The sequence below is a fragment of the Phascolarctos cinereus genome, unplaced genomic scaffold, assembly GCF_003287225.1.
Source record: "Phascolarctos cinereus isolate Bilbo 61053 unplaced genomic scaffold, phaCin_HiC Scaffold_5;HRSCAF=322, whole genome shotgun sequence".
NCBI lineage: Eukaryota > Metazoa > Chordata > Mammalia > Diprotodontia > Phascolarctidae > Phascolarctos > Phascolarctos cinereus.
Window position 1 is genome coordinate 72710374 of NW_027555958.1, and position 17776 is coordinate 72728149.

Below are 17776 nucleotides of genomic sequence, written 5' to 3' on the forward strand. Positions count from 1 at the left end.
TGGGGATGAAAAAGATGAAATTGGAAAAGATGGGGAGGAGAACTTTAGGAAGTTGGGAGTAATGGCATCTATAGCATAGGTGAAGCACCCCAGAGATGTCATCAGCCTGTTTGGTTAGCCAGTCAGCTCCTTTATGACTCAAAGAGGTCTCATCTGGTAAAGATATTAAGGTTGTATGCCATCTTGTTTAAATATTTAAATTCCATCACCCATGCCCTTTCACTGATTAAGTTAATTGAAGTAGGATGGAGCTAGAGAGGTAAGGAGGTGGGATGGAATCCTTCCCTTTACATCTAAACCACAATATTCTTAGTCATTTCAGTTATATAGGACTCTATGACCCCATTTTGGTCACTTTCTTGGCAAAGATATTGGAGTGGTTTGTCATTTCCTTCTCCAGCTCATTTTACAGATAAGGAACTAAAGCAAACAGGGTGAAGTGATCTGCTCAGGGTCACACAGCTACTGAGTGTCTCAGGCTGGATTGGAATTCAGTAAGATAAGACTTCCTGACTGCAGGCCAGGCACTCTGTCCACTGCATCTTCTAGATGCCCATGATATCTAACCCTGTATTGCCTTTCATATGCGACAGTAACCTTATAAATTGAGGGTTTCAGTGTTGTCTGTCTAGCTTAAGTGTCCAAAGGGCAGACATTATGCATAATACTCCTTCTGCTGTCTCCCATCACCCTTTCCCCTCTCCCCGCCCTGCACTAGCACCCCCACAAACATCCCATGGAATACAGCACAGTGCTGGGACGTGATAATGCTCAATAGCTATTAAATTTAATTGAATGAAATCACTAAGCTTTCAGAAAAGTGTTCAGTTCATTTTATTCTTCATCCAAATTTATTTTGATTTTCCTGAAGGGGGAATAGTCGCATGTATATTTGTGATATTTTAGTGGGCAATGGTATCTTCATTTATACGTGGTCGCCTGGAACTTGAGACCCCCCAAATATTTTTAGTATCACAAAAACTAATGGAAATATATAATAAAAGTTGTTTCTTGCTTCTGTGTGTACATAACAAGGCAGACCTTTCACAAATCTTATTCCATTTTAGTTATCACAGCTTAGCCTCACAATGCAATATGAGCTTTTCAGTCTGTGAAATGCATTAATAACCACATTAAACCCTCCCATATTGTTTGAGTTGTCAGCCATAAACGATCCCTTTAAAAAAAAAACAATTATCTATCTTCTGCTTTTGCAGTTTGTAAAATGCAACGTTAATTTAGAAATTCTGGTAAATTTTAACATGTAAAAGTTAAGTTTTTTAATCACTAGTTTGCATAGCTGAGAGTACTCAACTGAGTACAAGAAAATTAACGTTTATTCAAGCCTAAATGAAATGTGCTGCATCCTCCCAGATTGTGTTAAATGGAATGTTATAAAATCTGTTTATGAAAGGTTTGTGAAATATATGATATCTTACTTTGAAATATAAATATATAATAAAAATAAACTTTCTGCATATAAGCTTTACATTTTCTCAAAATGTTTTAATTATTTTAAATTTAAATTAATTATTTCATTTTAAAAATGTTATAATGCAATAGACACATATTTTGGTTTAACACTTGTCAAGTAAAGGTTGTTTTCACATCCTTGACCAAATAGTTTTGAACCCACAATTTTTTCTGGTCCTTCTCTCATGGCGTTCCTGATTAGGATAAGAAATGGAATAATCACATAAACACACACACACACACACACACACACACACACACACACACACACGCACACACACCACTCCCCCCCCAATAGGAAATAGGAATAACCAAAAATCAGAGAATGTTTTTGTCTCTTCTATATAAATTTCCTTTTAATCTTTCCACTTATTTGTATCACATAATTTTGGAAGTTATTGTAAATGTTTTAAATAAATATCTCACAATAAAACTAAATATTATTTTCTTTTTACATGGACATTACGTGCACTTTGTTTCAAGCAGCATTTTTTTCTACTTTAGTCTGCAAGGCTGAATTGGATTCAAAAAGGCCTTTTTCTCCAAATCATATTTGCCCTATCTACTGACAAATACATTAAATTCTGTGGTTGGGGATTCATTTTTTGACTTAAGATTTCTTGCCTTTTTTTCCTCTTTTGAAGTCATAACTGGTGGCTGCTTTTTAGCCAGAGTTCTGAGTGTTTTTGGAGTTGCTTTTCCCTGATATTATTGTGGTTATCAAGGAAGTTATCCCCACTTCTCCCATATTTCTATTAAACTGTCATAGTCCTCATTTTTATGGTACAATAAAATTCTATTACATTCATATACTACAATTTGTTCAGCCATTTCCCAATTGATGGAGGCCTATTTTGTTTTCATTTCTGTGCTACTGGCAAAAGAACTTTAAATATCTTGGTATATATGAGTCATTTCCCTTTGTCCTTGACCTTGTTAGAGTTTGTGCCTAATTGTTATGCTATAAGGTCAAATAGATATACAAGATGTTGACTTTTTAGTCAACAATTTAGTCAAATTGTTTTTAAAATGGCTGATCCCCCAATTCATAGCTCTATTAAAAATTCCTTAGTGTCAAATCCACCATAACAATTGTAATTTTCTTCTGTGGCAGTATTTACCAATCTGATGGGTGTGAGATAGAATTTTAGAGTTGCTTGCTTTTATTATTTGTGACTTTGAACATTTTTAATATAATTGTTGATAAGTTGTATTTTTTTTTATTTGAGAAGCACTGCCTGTTAATATCCTTTGACCATTAATCTAACTTGTATTAAGTATTTGTATGTCTCTTGTATTGTGCCTTTACCAGAAAAATTTTAGGTGAATATTTCAAACAATTAGCAAGCATTTATTAAACCTCTACTATGAGCCAGGGACTGTACTGGCAGTTATAAGGGGGAGATCAAGAAAGTCTTGAGGAAAAAAAAAAAAGATGGTCCTTGAGCTTTATATTACAGAACTAGAGACATTCTGTGAGGAACAATTAAGGAGGAAATTAATTATTTGTGATTATAACTGAATTTCAATTGCTTGTACAGAAGCTTTTCAATTCTATGTCATCAAAAATGTTCATTTTATCTTTTTGATCATCCCTATTCTTTGTTTATGTAAAAATTCTCCCTTTATGCATAATTTTGAAAAGTATCTCCATAATTCATCCTCTAAGTGATTTAAGATAGAAGCTTTGTATTTAGGTCCTGTATGCATTTGGAGTTCTTGTATTATGTGATAGGAGATATTTATCTAAACCTAATTTCTGTGTAACTGCTTTTCACTTTTAGTAATTTTCCCCCCTAGAGTCCTCACCCAAGTGTTAGTGCCCTTTGGTTTATTGAACACTATAGTACTATGTTCAATTGCTTGTAGGCTTTTTTTAATCTAATTTGTTCCATTGATCAACTTTTCTATTATTTAATCAACACTAAACTATTGTGATGATAACTGTTTTAGTTTGAGATCTGATACTACTATGTCTTTTTCCCTCCTACTTTTTTTTTCATTCTTTCCTTTAGGATTTTTGACCTTTTTTTTCTACAGATTAGTTTTATTATTTTTTTTAAGTCCTCACTGTTTGGTTGGTATTTCACTAAGTTGGTAAATTAATTTAGGAAGCATAATGTTTATTATCTTAGTAGCCCAACCACGAGGTTTGTGAGGTTAAGGAAAAACACTCTCTGAAAGGTAACCCATTAAGTCTAAATAGCTATCTGTACCTTCTTGTTAATTGGTTTATCAGAGCCTTTCTTGAGAGCAGATTTTGGTGGAGAGAAGGATGAAAGAACACAAGAACACTGGAAAGAAAGAGGGAGGGTGAATGAGTTAGTATTCACTGACATGAAGTCTAGGAGGGATGGTTTGGAGGGATAAAAGACAACTTCCATGTTTTTTTTTCTGCTTATCCTGATGAATTAATTAACAACTACTTATTTAGCACCTATTATATTTGTAGGGAGGGTGAGTTTCATGTTTTATCATGGATAGTTGCCACTGAAGTCAGGAAGACAGGTTCAATTTCTGCCCCTGACATCTACTGGCTGTCTCATGCTGGGCAAGTCATTTAATTCTCAGTTCGCCAGGCAACTATCTAATAATAGTATAAGTTGCAAAGTAGGAGCTGGTCTACATCTGTAGGGAGATAGTTTTTTTTTTTATCTGGAAGAAATCACAGTTCTGTTACAAAAATGTGACTCATGGACTGTGCTACGCACTCTAGGAGAAAAAGAGAGCAGTTGATGAAAGAGCTTAACTTTTGGGGAGTATTTGAAACAATTGGACATTAAGAGGCCAAAATCAAGTGCCACAGTTTATGTGGTACAGAGAAATACTGTGAAAAATTAGGAAAATAAGATACTTTGAGAATCGGGGCAGTATCAGAAAGCTTCACAAAGTTCCTAGAATCACTCACAGTTAGGTGTGGAAATGACTATTGAGATCATGTAGGCCAGTACCCATATTCACAGATGAAAAGACTGAGGCCCAGAGAGGTAAACTAACTTACCTAAGGTTATACAGGTACTAGATGTCAAGGCAGGGATTTGAACCCAGGTTGTCTTTCTCCAAACCCATTTGGTATGGACACGGTTTGGAACTTGGATAATAGATAGAACAAGTAGGGAGAATATCTTAGACACTGAGGACTGCCTGGCAACATTAATTTCATATTTCCTCTCTTTTCTCAGTGTCTTGCTGTACTCTTGACTGCAGTTAATTTTTATATTGAGCTCTATAGTATCACCATATAATGAAGCAGAACAAAACCTATAAAGCAGTTTTCTTCTAGATGACATATGACTGAATTGGAAGGTGTTATGGGTCATAGGAATAAAGGCCGAGTGATCTTAATCATATGAGAAGTGTTTAGAACCATTAAAAATACTCATATTGAAAGTCTTCTTCCTTCTATTGGGATGGTGGAGAAGAAATCATCTTTTATCATTTGTTACACACAACTATTTCTTTGAATCATGATTCAAAATAAAGTGTCTTTTCAAATCTCTCTTCTGTAGGGTGATTAACTCAGAAATAGAATCAATATCAATATTTAATACAGTATGACTTCCATTGTTAATTTCCATGATACCTTCTCTTCAGTTAATCACTTGTTAGAATTAGTATCATTAGACAGAGAGGTTTGTGGCCAAATTCAATGAAACAAACAGGTGCAGCGAGGTTGTGCAGTGGATAGAGCTCCGGCCTTGGAGTCAGGAGGACCTGAGTTCAAATCTGGCCTCAGACACTTGACCCTTACTAGCTGTGTGACCCTGGGCAAGTCACTTAACTCCATTGCCTAGCCAAAAAACAAACTAACAAATACATATAAAGAGTTGCAAAGCCACAATGGGGAAAAATCAAGAACTGCAGTTTAAAGGAGCTGTCTCTATATAAATATATTAGAAGAAATTATTTCATGCTGTTTGGTATATTGGAATGGATATAGGATTTGTAGTCAGAGGGCTTCAATTTAAATACTGTCTCTGCTACCTGCTATGTGAACTTAAAAAATGGCTCCACTTTTCTGTGTCTCATCAAATGATCTCTATGGTAGCTTTTTGCTATAAATTTTATAATTTCATAAGTAATTGAAATGATACCCAACATGCTGTAGTCTAGAATCCTGACTCTGACATATAGTGGCTGTGTGACCCTAGACAAAACATATAACCCCATAGTGTCAAAGGAAACCTTCTCAGAGTATAAATTGAAGAGGGAGTGTCCATTGCCATTGGTAGGAGGAGTTTTCTCATTGGTAGCTCCTAATGCCAATGAAAGCACAGATTTCCTATCCATTCCCATGGGGAATTAAAACAGCAAACAAATAAATGGTACTTAAATGAGACTCTTCATTATTGCATTATCACCATGAATTTTATGTCTTTAGGAGTCAACCATGGGTTAGAGATGCTGAATCCATAATTTTCCTGGCCCACTAGAGATGACTAGTTAATGTCCCCAATGATTCCCAAGGACTCATTATTTTTTCTTTCTCTCTTTTAAGGAAATTGGGTTTAAGTGACTTGCCCAGGGTCACACAGCTAGTAAGTGTTATGTGTCTGAGGCTGGATTTGAACTCAGGTCCTCCTGACTTCAGGGCTGGTACAGTATCATCCACTATGCCACCTAGCTGCCCCCTAAGGGCTCATTGTCTTCTACAACTGAAAAATCATGAAGAAATCAAAACTTACATAAATAAAACATTATGTAATTCTTTTAAACCATTATAATATGTTAATCGTCACATGTAAGTAACCCTAGTTTCTCAAAGACTGTACCAGTAAAATGCAAAATTTGGTAAGCCATGCTATATGTGTGTCTGTGTGTGTGTGTGTGTGTGTGTGTGTGTCTATGCATCTATATATGTCTCTCCATCATTGCAGGCATAGTCTAAGTTCAGAGAAGCTCATTGCCAGAGTTGCCGCACAGTGTTAAGTTTTTTTCAACCACAGCCAATCTTTTATATAGCCATGCAGTGGCAATATTCAGTATTATTTACCAAAATAAATGAATTGTTTAAAATTTGAACTATTGAAATATTATTTTAAAAAATAAGATTTTGAGATAATAAAAGCAAAGATGAAAACATGTATTTTTTCCTATTAGCCTTAATCAGTTTTGTTCACTAATCTTTCCTTCTCCCCCTCCCCCTGCACCCCACTCATCTGAGAAGGGAATGGAACAATAAAAATGAGGAATAGGGGATAGGCAATATAGAGAAACCTGTTCCCATTGAGAAGTGGGAAATTGGAATTAAAGTTACTGAAAGAATTATTGGAATACATCAAACTCATATCTTAAATTATACTCTTCTATTCTATGAGAAGGCGGTAGTTATCAAGCAAGTTTGTATTTGGGGCAGCTGGGTGGCTCAGTGGATAGAGCACTGGCCTTGAAGTCAGGAGGACCTGAACTCAAAGCCGACCTCAGACCAAACACTTGACACATATTAGCTGTGTGACCCTGGGCAAGTCACTTAACCCCAATTGACTAAAAATTTAAAAAAAAATAGTTATCAAGCATTACACTATTCCTAGAGAGTGATTTAGCCTACTCTTTATTTTTATTCATTTCTGGACTGAGCTCATTGTCTATATTGGCACAGGGACAGAGTGCCAGGCTTGGAGTCTGAAAGACCTTAGTTGAAATCTAGCCTTAGACACATACTAGCTCTGTGACCTTGGGCAAGTCATTTAACTTCTATTTGCCTCAGTCTCCTCATCTGTAAAATGGGTTAATAATATTCATATTGAATTTGTAGTCTGCTAAAACTCTCTAATGTTTTTCGGACAAATTGATGTCTTTAATTCTGTATCATTTTTCACCATATGTACATGTTGGCTCCTTCTATAGAATATAAGCTCCGTGAGGATAGCCGCTGTTTGACTTTTGTCTTTGTATCTATCTCTCAGCACTTAGCATAGTAACTAACATGTAATAGGAACTAAATAAATGGTGGTTGATTAAGTGATTAGTTGAAAATAATTCAAGGAATTGCAAACTGTTTCAGTTTTTGAACAAAGAGCTCAGCAGATTCTAGGGTAAGTGAAATATCTCACCAATGCTATCTATATTTCTGTGTCAAGTTTGTGAGTTCTTCCCTGACTTCCTTGGTTGCATACTCCAGTGACATAATCCCTCCTGTTTTTTTTTCTTTTTCCAGATTATCTTTACCCAGATACTCTTCATATATTTCTCACTTCTTCCCATAGAAACTGTTTATGGAAAGAGGACTTGGTCACTTCCCTTGAACTCAGTTGAATTAATCACAGGAAAAAAAAAGACATATAAAAAGAACATAAAAGATAACATAAAAGAAATAATAAGGTGTTAACGTTAAATAAAGTGGGGGAAATTTCTGTTCTGTTATACCTTAATAAAATGTGAAGAAGTCTTCCTGATAAAATTAGAAGGGCAGTTACCCACTAACTAGTTGAAGGATAGCCATGTGTTTTATGGCTTTTAAAAAGCTGAGCTTTCTTTCCTAAGCGATTGTGACAGGGTCCAGCATTTTGGCATGCAGCTCCTTCAGTTCTACAGCAATGTTTTTGAGGGAAGAGAAAAGAGATTTGACTTTACCTCCCTCCTTCTACTATGGCATCTTGGGGCAGAGCTACTCACTCAGTAGGAGATACTGGATCCAGGAGAAGTAGGGAGGTGTATGGACATACATATGCACACACATACACACATAAATGCCACAAAGCAAAGGAAAAAATTACTGCTTTCAAGGTAGGTGATCTATGGCAACAGAGAATGGAATCAACTATAGATTCAAGAAGAAAATTAGCTGTATTAGTTTAAAGTCAGGCTGTTGAGTGAAACAGACAGGGAACACAGCTGAGCAAACATGCTGAAAGAGATGCTTTACCCAATAGGGATCACTTTCATAATGCCACAAGAAAAGAAAGTGTATGAAGTCCCTGAAATATCAGAAACACAAGTTGTGTTGACCCTGTGTTCCCCACATTGGTAGCTTACTCTTAGTGTGCTCTAAGTTCCTATCTACTCTCCATAGTGTTTGTGGGAGAGTGAATCCCAGGATTATGAGGGGGTGGGTGGTGTTTTATAACACCTGGCTGCAGCTGTCACATGCTAAGTTATTAATAAATGCTTATTGACTGACTAAATGTCTTTTCTTTGAGCTAATTATGTCTATTGGCTGACTGTTAAAAGTAAACTAACCTGTGGGAGCTCATGAGATGTCAACCGGCACCAGAAAATACTCATCTCACCATGGACGCAACATCCAAACCAGTGCGTGCTAAGTTCAGAAAGTATCTCTGATGAAGCACTATACTCAAACGCATTTATCTTCTTAGTGTGCAGTACTCTCTCTATTCTCCCAGTCTAGTTCATCTGGCTTATTTCTTTTGAATAAGGTTTACCCTTCTGGAGTTTAGCATGATGTCATAATTCTCATCCCACCATATTTTCATTGTAGCTATCATGTCAATTCTTCTTGTGGGATTACTAGTTGATCTTGGTTTGTATTCATACAGGAGTGCTGGGCTTGACTGAGTGTTCCTCAAGACACGGCAAAGTACCTCTTCTTATCAGTTTGTTCTATGCCTCCTGTTCTACCTTCCTGCATATCACATTCCTGTTCCACGGGTCTCTTTCATAGTAACCAGCACTCTGTCTCCTGTCCTGGTTGACGTCTATGCCCAACCAAAGGCTAAAATTTCAGTTAGAAGCAGAGAATATAATGGCGGGTAGGACAGGGAAATCTAGTTCACTTCTTGGAAGAAAATTACCTTGTATAAATCATTTCACTTTCAGAGGTTTGGTTTCCTCATCTGTAAAATAGAGAAAACACTGTTTCTTATACCTAGCTTATAGGGCCATTGTGGAGCTCATAAAATTCATTGATATGTATACTATAACTATATTTCAAGCACTCAAATAGATATGGGATTTCATTTATTTGAATATTCCCTTCAGTGATTCAGAATAAAATTCGTTAATTTAGCTAACTCTTATAACAATTCTAACATAAGTTCACCACTGGACGCCTACTTATATTGCTTAAGTCTATCCTTGCTTTCTCTTGATGTTGTGAGGGCACCAGTGGAGCACATTGACTCTGTCCACATTTCATCTCTTACCCCTACTACATAATCATCCCATTTTCTGTTACAATTATACATTTCCTTGATGGTATCTTTTACTTATGTTCTTCAAAGAGAATATGATGGTATATAAATATAATGTTTTTTTTAAAAAACCATTATTCAGATAGAAAGGAATGGATCAACAATGCCTCAGATTTTTTGTTTAAAAATTTGAAAGATAACTTTCATCTTTAAAGGAATTGGCATTTGGCAAAATAGCTCTCATGATATTTTTTTTTCTGAAAAAGATGTTAAGGTGTGGGATGAATGATACAAGTTATGTAGATTCAAAGCCAGTTGAGTGACTATAACAGAACTGGATTAATTGAAGTACAGATCTCTACCTGGAAGGGGAGGCTGTCATGTAGTACACACTGCAGAGATTTCAGTTTAGTTCTGTATCCTCACATTTTTAGGCATAGAAGGCACTCTTAAATTGAAATGACAAAACCCTGGGATGAATAGCTAAAACATTGAGTGGAAGAACCAGGATTCCAAAAGGTATTGAGCAGCCACAATAATGGACTAAATGTAAAAAATTGAAGGCTTAGTGTATTAGGAATAAATATATAATCTTACAAAAATTAAAATTCAGCTTTATAATTAGGATAATGGGTGATATGTTTAAACAACTCTGTGTGAAAAATGAGGGCTTTAGAGAATTTTGTATTTAGTATCAGTCAAGGATTTAGCTGTGGTGGCTATAAAAGCTAATGAAATTTTTGCAGCATTAAGAGAAGAGTAGTGTCCAAAACTAGTGAGGTAAGAGTTATACTATATATTGAGGAAATCTGGAACATATTTAATTCTCTCAACCACATTTCAGGAAGGAAAATCAATAAGCTGTGTCTTTTCCAAAGGATGACCACCAAGAAAACTACTCAAAACTTTGTCATAAAAATTCATAGAAAAGACAATGTTTACTCTGGATAAAGAAGATTAAAGAGAGTATTAGAGTTGTCTTGGGAAGGGTGATCAGACTTATTTTCTTTCTATTTTTTATATCTAAGGAATAATGAGTGGAATTTGCAGAGAAGTAGGTGTAGGCTTCTTGAAAAGGGAAAATTAAAAATAATCTTTCTAATAATTTGAACAGTCCAGATGTAAAATTTGACTACCACATGAACAATGCATTCCTAATCAATAGAAGTCTTCAGAGAGAGATTTCGTAATCACTTTCACCTAAGTAGTATTGGTACATAGAGCAATGGACTGGGAGTAGGGAAGACCCACACTTAAATTTCGTCTCAGATATAAGCTAAATGACGTTAGATAAGTCGTTTAATCTCTCTCTATGTTTCTCTCTGTCTGTCTGTCTTTCTGTGTGTGTGTGTGTGTGTGTGTGTGTGTGTGTGTGTGTCTGTCTGTCTGTCTCTGATTTCTCTTCTATAAAACAGACAATTATGTTACCTCCCTCACAGGGTACTGGTGAGGAACAAATTGGATAACATATGTAAAGTACTTTGTAAACATTAAAGCACTATATGAATGCTATCTATGATTATGTTGGGGAAAAGGCAGCTATGTTCAGGTTGTACAAGATCACGTCTGACTTTCATTCTAACTCTGAGATTGTATGATTCCTGTGTTTGGAGTTTAATAGGAATCCATTTTCTGTCATAGTATTTGCAAAGGTATCCCAATTATTGCATTTTGTGAATCAATTTTACATTAAAATAACGGCATTTTATGTAATGGTGTGGTTTTGGATTTAGGCACCTGGTCACACTATATAATGTCAGCTAAAGGGTGATTTGATTTGATTAAGAGAATTTTACTTCCCAAGAATGTAATATTCTCATCAGATTATTTCTGTTGGTAACAAATCTTCCTGAAACATGTCTTTGCTAAAGAGAGTTGACAGATTTTGGCCACCAGAGTCCCTGACTTTATCTAATGCCTTTTGCTTGTACTCTCCATATTAACACTAATAGACTATTACTTATATCCATTTGAAAATGTCATTACATAAAAGGATGTTTTTCAGTAATTAAAAAAATGCTTTGAGGATACTGAATTTAGCTGTGAACTTCTAACAAGGTGAATTGATTTCTTCCAGGTATTCAAAGCAATGAATATTCCACAAATCAGGAACCCTTCTCTGCCTCTTCCAGAAGATATGCCTAAAGCTTATTCTGCAAAGATTGCTCTTCTTGGTGCTGGGCCTGCAAGTATAAGCTGTGCCTCTTTCTTGGCTCGATTAGGCTACTCTGACATCACTATATTTGAAAAACAAGAATATGTGGGTGGTTTAAGGTAATGACTACATGCATTTTATGTTTATAGTGTAAGAAATGATGGAGTCAAACAATGTGAATAGAGTTGGTTCATGTTCCTATAGAAACTACAGACTTACAGATGGTATTTTAAAATTTGCATATCGCAAGCTCTCAAACTTTGTATAAATTAGTTTTCACTTTAAATTTTGTACTTGGCCGCAAGCTATGTTATTTAAAATTTTCTATGTCTTCTTCCCTAAATGCAAGGTTTACTCCTGACAAAAAATTTTTTGATTGGACAAAGGCACAAGTAAGTCCAAGGAAAAATTTGTCTTGAATCTTTTTGACTTTTTTTAAAGCAGTAGTGCTGATTGTTAAGGAGCATACACATCGGAAATTGGAAACTCTAACTTTAGAAATTATTAAAATTTTACTTTGTCTTATTTATTTATTTATATGTTATTTTTCCCATAGGAAAATATGAACAGCTAGAGGGCAGGAGGGAGTTGCTTATTTTTGCGTTTCTAATATCTGAAACAGTATCTTGCATATTTTATGGGTTAGAACCTGAGATTTTATGGGTCAGGACCTGAGATTTAGTGTAGGGAGCTCTCTAGTGAGGGACAAATTTTTCTGCAATTTGTAACTTTTGAGTCTGGCCTGGGACACTGAAAGGTTCAATACTGTGCACATGTAAGAAGTGGAATTTGAGATTAGATCTTCTTGACTTCAAATTTAGCTTTCCATTCACTTTGCCACATTACCTCTCTTTGTATATGATGCATATTGATACTTAATAATGCTTTTTGAAGGGCAAATTTCAGTGGGTCAAAAAGCATTCTTCATGCTGCCCCTTCAGTTTGAAATTTCTTAAATCGATTGTGGTAGGAGGGAAAAAAAGTAAAATTTAATTAGGAAATGTGATAACAGGTTAAAAAAACAAAAAGAGACTTGTAATCCAGAGATAAGGGTTCTAGTTCTGATTGGCATTGTGTTCTCATGTGGCCTTGGGCAAGACAGTTAAAAATCCTGTCTCGATTTTCTCATTTGTAAGGTGAATATTTTGTACTACATGACATCTAAGTTCTCTTTCAGCTCTAAACTTATTCTCCTAAGACATTTAACTTGTCAGCACCTCAATGTCCTCATCTGTAAAATAGTAATATTTTAGTAATAGTAACAAATAATCATCTGCCGACCTGAGATGTTGAGAAGATAGAGCTGTGAAATCTTAAAGCATTATAACAAAAAAAAACCAGACTACTTACCTGAAAATAATCTGTTCCAGTTTATGCTTATAAAATATCTACCCACTAACACTTCATCAATCCACATCATCATTGTAAAACAGTTATTTCAGTTATTTTTTTTTCCTTTCCCACCATAGTCCCACCATAATCTGTAACATTACCTGAAGTATCATAATAGAATATTTATTTCATATTTTAGGTTTTCAAACTTTCAATATGATAAGCCAAGCAAAATGATTTTTAAAATGTAAATATGTAAAACAACATAGCACATAAACAAAAGATATAGTAACTCAGAGGAAACTATTAATCACCATTCTTCTCAATAATTACCAAGCAACTTCCCGGTATTTTGCTTACATTTGTACTACTTTGAAACTGGCAATGCATTAATTAAAAATATTGCTAGTAGTGCTATCTTCTGCAATGTGTTCTGGGCAGTGATCAACATTATAATATTTTAAAATTGTGGTTCTTACTATACCTTATTTCTGAGCTGTAAATTTCACATACTTAATGATCACACAGAATATATTGTATCATACTGTGACTGTCATTTTTGCTTATGTTTTCCAAGTCTGCTGGCAACTCCCAATGCATGTTAATATATGTATTTAACTTTTAGAGAACAGCTAAATATTAATATGCTAAAAAACTAACATCAACGATCATGCATACAAAAACAGTATTTTATTGAGATATAAATCATCAATTATTGAGTGGGTTTCTTTGAGGACTTGACTACTTGTCAAGTGATTATTATTTTATTGTACTGTTGGCATTTTCCTATACTCTGTATTTTTCCAAGCATCTATCCCTGATGATAGGACATCACATATTCTATAGAGGCATATTTGTTCATTTAAGGAAATAGCAGGGCCATCTCATGTTTTTGCTGAAGAGGAATGAAGTATTTTCTTTGTAAGTAAAAGTTTACCCAGATTTATTAATTTAAAAGAAAAAATCCATAGTCTCTTAGAAACACATGCTGTAAATGAAGTATTTGTATACTTTTTTCAATTATACACATGAGTGAATATGTAAATTCCTTATTTAAACAACATAAACTTTTTCCTTGCCTATTTACTGACCAATTACAAACAAGATCCTTGCCCCTATGTTGCATTCATAATTCTCTTTTTAAGGGGAAAAATAAGTCTAGCTTCAAAATGGACTGGATTCAAAAACATTTATGAAGGAAATATTTATATAGAATATTCTTCTGAATATTTTTTCTTTTCTTATTTTACATGAGGTCATAGACGGTAGTTTTATTTTCTGTCCCTTGTTTTTGCTAAGTCTATGTCTTCACATAAAGTTGTATAGTTGTTATTTGTAGTCTAATGATACTGTTTCTCCCAGGTTAGAGACCAAATATATTTTTACACATTTTTTCCTTCTAGTTATTTCTGTGAAAAGATCCAATGGTTCACAATTATGTGAAGTTTGTATGACTCATTTTAAGCTAGCCCCATGACAAAAGAATAAAAAGAAACTGATGGTTAATACAGTTTTTTTATTTTTTAAGATGGAATTTAGCCATCATTGCTGCCACAATTTCCTTGTTAATTCGTGTTCTCACTAACACAGTTGATTTTTATTCTCTGGTCTCTTCAAATCAAAGTGCCTAAAAAGATTAAATTAGCTTCGTATTTGAAATCAGTTGCCTCAAAGATGTGATGTGAGGTTTTATCTTTCCCTTTCCTCTGAATCTGAACAGATTCTTCCTTCCCAAGTGAATAAGTATTGCAGCCAGTTTTAAAAGAATTGCCAAAGTTGCTGAAAAGCATCATTTCCTTAATGTCAATGCTATATCCAACCCTTAACATAATCAATGGTCTTTCTTTCCTCCTATTTCTTCTTTCCCAAGATGAGTTTAAAAGAGTTAAATGCACTTGAGGGTATTATCAAAGATAGTTAACACTAGTGAAGAAAGTAGCAGGTGAGTTCTTTTCTACACAGACATCTGTTTTAAATGACAAAAATAAATAAATAGCAAGCAGCTTTTAAAATAAATAATATGTCAGTGTCATCAATTGCCCTGACATTTTTCCTGTTGTTAGAATTCGTATATCATGGCAAGTTCACTATGGCTGATTTGTTTTTTTCCACTTTGATTTTATATGAAGGAAATAGAGTGATAGTTGTAGTAGTGACAATTATAATTATATGCTATGCTATGTATGTTATATATTATATAATTACATGCTATAAATTTATAGTTATCAGCACCAAAAGTTTTCCCCTCAAAATTAACATAAGCAAAGCTGTTGCAAAGTATCAGCACTATGTTTGGAAAATAAAATGGCTAGTGAATACAGGTATGTCTGACTTAAAAGGCAACATTGTGTAATGTAGAAAGCACTAGAGGGTTGGATTTGATTCCTGAGTGATATGTTTTGGCTGTTTGAGCCTTAGCAAGTAACTTAAATATTCGATCTCAATTTCCTTAATTGTAAAGGGGAATTTTAGTATTTTACTTCCAGTCTAGAGATTATGCTATGAGAAAAATAGGTATATAAATATAAGCTGTTCTTAATAATAAAAAGAATTATGTACAAGTATGGGTTGGAATAAATCATATATTAGTACCTCAGTACTTTTAAAATTAATCACCCTTCCTCTATACAGAAAGAGTTACTGGTGAAACAGTGGGAAATCCCTTTAAACAAAATTTCAGTTTATCAAAGGAGCACAGAAGGATGGGGAAAGACTAATTTTCTTTAGCCTAAAGAATCAAAATCTCTTTAAGCCTTTTCCAAGCAATTATATCAAGAGATCAAATGTCCCTTATAGTAGTGAATGATATAATAAGCCTTCAAGTATATACATAACTATCTGATGTGTCTTAACACTTATCATTAACCACTCAAGTGATCCTAATTAGAAAGCAAATTCCATTGGATTCTTGAAGATTTTGTAAAAACAATCTGGTTAGTACAAGGAGAAATACTTTATAAATGAGCACAACAAAAATATTGAGGAGAATGAGTGAATGCTTCTAAGTGCCCATTTCAAGCCAGGAAATTGCCTTCCAAATGCAACTCCTCAAGTCTGTTGGAACCAGAAGGAAAAAGAAAATAGAATCCTATGTTTACCTCACAAACGGAACTCCCCCCAAAATAAAAAAAAAATCTCATAAATTCCATAGACAAAATGAAGTTTGCATGTGAAAGAAAATATACTCAAGATAATCAAAAAGAGAGATTTCAAGGGAACCATGGAACCAAACAAGACCTGGCAATGACTAGTAAAAATCAGATTTTGGCAACATAAATTTTCTTCTCTGGTCTGTTTTGATAGAATTCCAAAAGTTTCAGTAAAAGATTTCATCATTGTCATTTTCTTTTATGAAATTATCTTTTTTTCCATTATTTTTTTTCATGAAATGTTTAATTCCAAAGACAGAAAAGAGACAAATGTGCCTTCTGAATCCTAATAACATCAATGGTCACAAAAGGAATTTCAAAAGACAGGTGAATTTGGGGTCATTTAGTTTTATTTTGGTGTTCTTATGAAAGAAAGGAGAAGAAGGAAAATTGAATATTTTAGGGAAGAAATGAGGAAGAAGGGGATAGAATTTACTATTTGTCATACTTGGGATACATAAGAAGAATCCATAAAAAATGGAAACGGGAATGGGTGAGAAGTAATCATGTAAACCTCAATCTAATCTGAATTTTATGAAGAAGGGTCTCATACAAATATGAATTTTTTGGGGGGTAGTATATTAAACTCAATTAGAAAAAAAATGGGGCAAGGAAAGTTTTAGGAAAAGAAACACAGTTATAAAGATGGTAGAGCTGGAAGATAATTGTCTCTAGCAAAACTAATTGTCTTGATGGCATTTCACAATTGTTGAATTTATTCTTTTTTCATGATATTCTGTGTCAAGAGGTAGAGAAAGAAAGGAAGAAATATAATGGGATATGGTGGTGGGAAACATTTAATTCACATTTGTTGCCATCAATGTGGTGAACCTCCTCATTCAATGGAAGAGAATAGACAAATGTTTTAGAAAATAGAATCTAACAAAATGTTGTTTATAAGAAAGAAATTTAAAACATAAAGATTCACAAGTAACTAAATGTGAGGCGAGTAGAGAATTTGTAGAGCTTCTGGTATACTCAGGCAATCAAGGATAATAAACATGATCTCAGAAAAGGAAACAGTAAAAATAGACAAAGGCAAAAGAAATTAATAGAAAAATTGAACCATGTTTAGAAGCACCTTAGGCAATGAAATAATGCAAATACTATAAATAGTATTATATAAATATACCTATTTGTACTACTGTACAAGTATGCTATATTTAATTCGGGGCAGCTAGGTGATGCAGTGGATAGAGCAAGCCTTGGAGTCAGGAGGACCTGAGTTCAAAAGTGGCCTCAGGCATTTGTTAGCTATGTGACCTGGCAATTCACTTAATCCTGTTTGCCTCAGTTTCTTATCTGTAAAATGAGCTGGAGAAGGAAATGTCAAAGCATACTGGTTTTTTTTTAGGCAACTGGGGTTAAGTGACTTGCCCAGGGTCACACAGCTAGTAAGTGTTAAGTGTTTGGTCTAAGGCCGAATTTGAACTCAGATCCTCCTGACTTCAGAGGTGGTGCTCTATCCGCTGCTGCACCTCATGCTGGTATCTTTGACAAGAAAACCCTAAAATGAGGTCACAAAGAGTCAGACATGACTGAAAAATGACACAACAAAAATATATAATTTATATATA

The 17776-nt window shown here is 34.4% G+C and overlaps 1 protein-coding gene across 3 annotated transcripts in view; it reads left to right on the forward strand.

Annotated features, from left to right (window-relative positions):
- The window catches only part of DPYD (dihydropyrimidine dehydrogenase), a 1011926-nt gene that overhangs the window by 301259 nt on the left and 692891 nt on the right, over positions 1-17776 (forward strand). For all 3 annotated transcript variants that reach the window (XM_020999593.2, XM_078155001.1, XM_078155002.1), the window contains exon 6: positions 11641-11837. In XM_020999593.2, coding sequence (XP_020855252.1) covers positions 11641-11837 — 197 coding nt within the window. The remainder of the gene's footprint in view (positions 1-11640; positions 11838-17776) is intronic.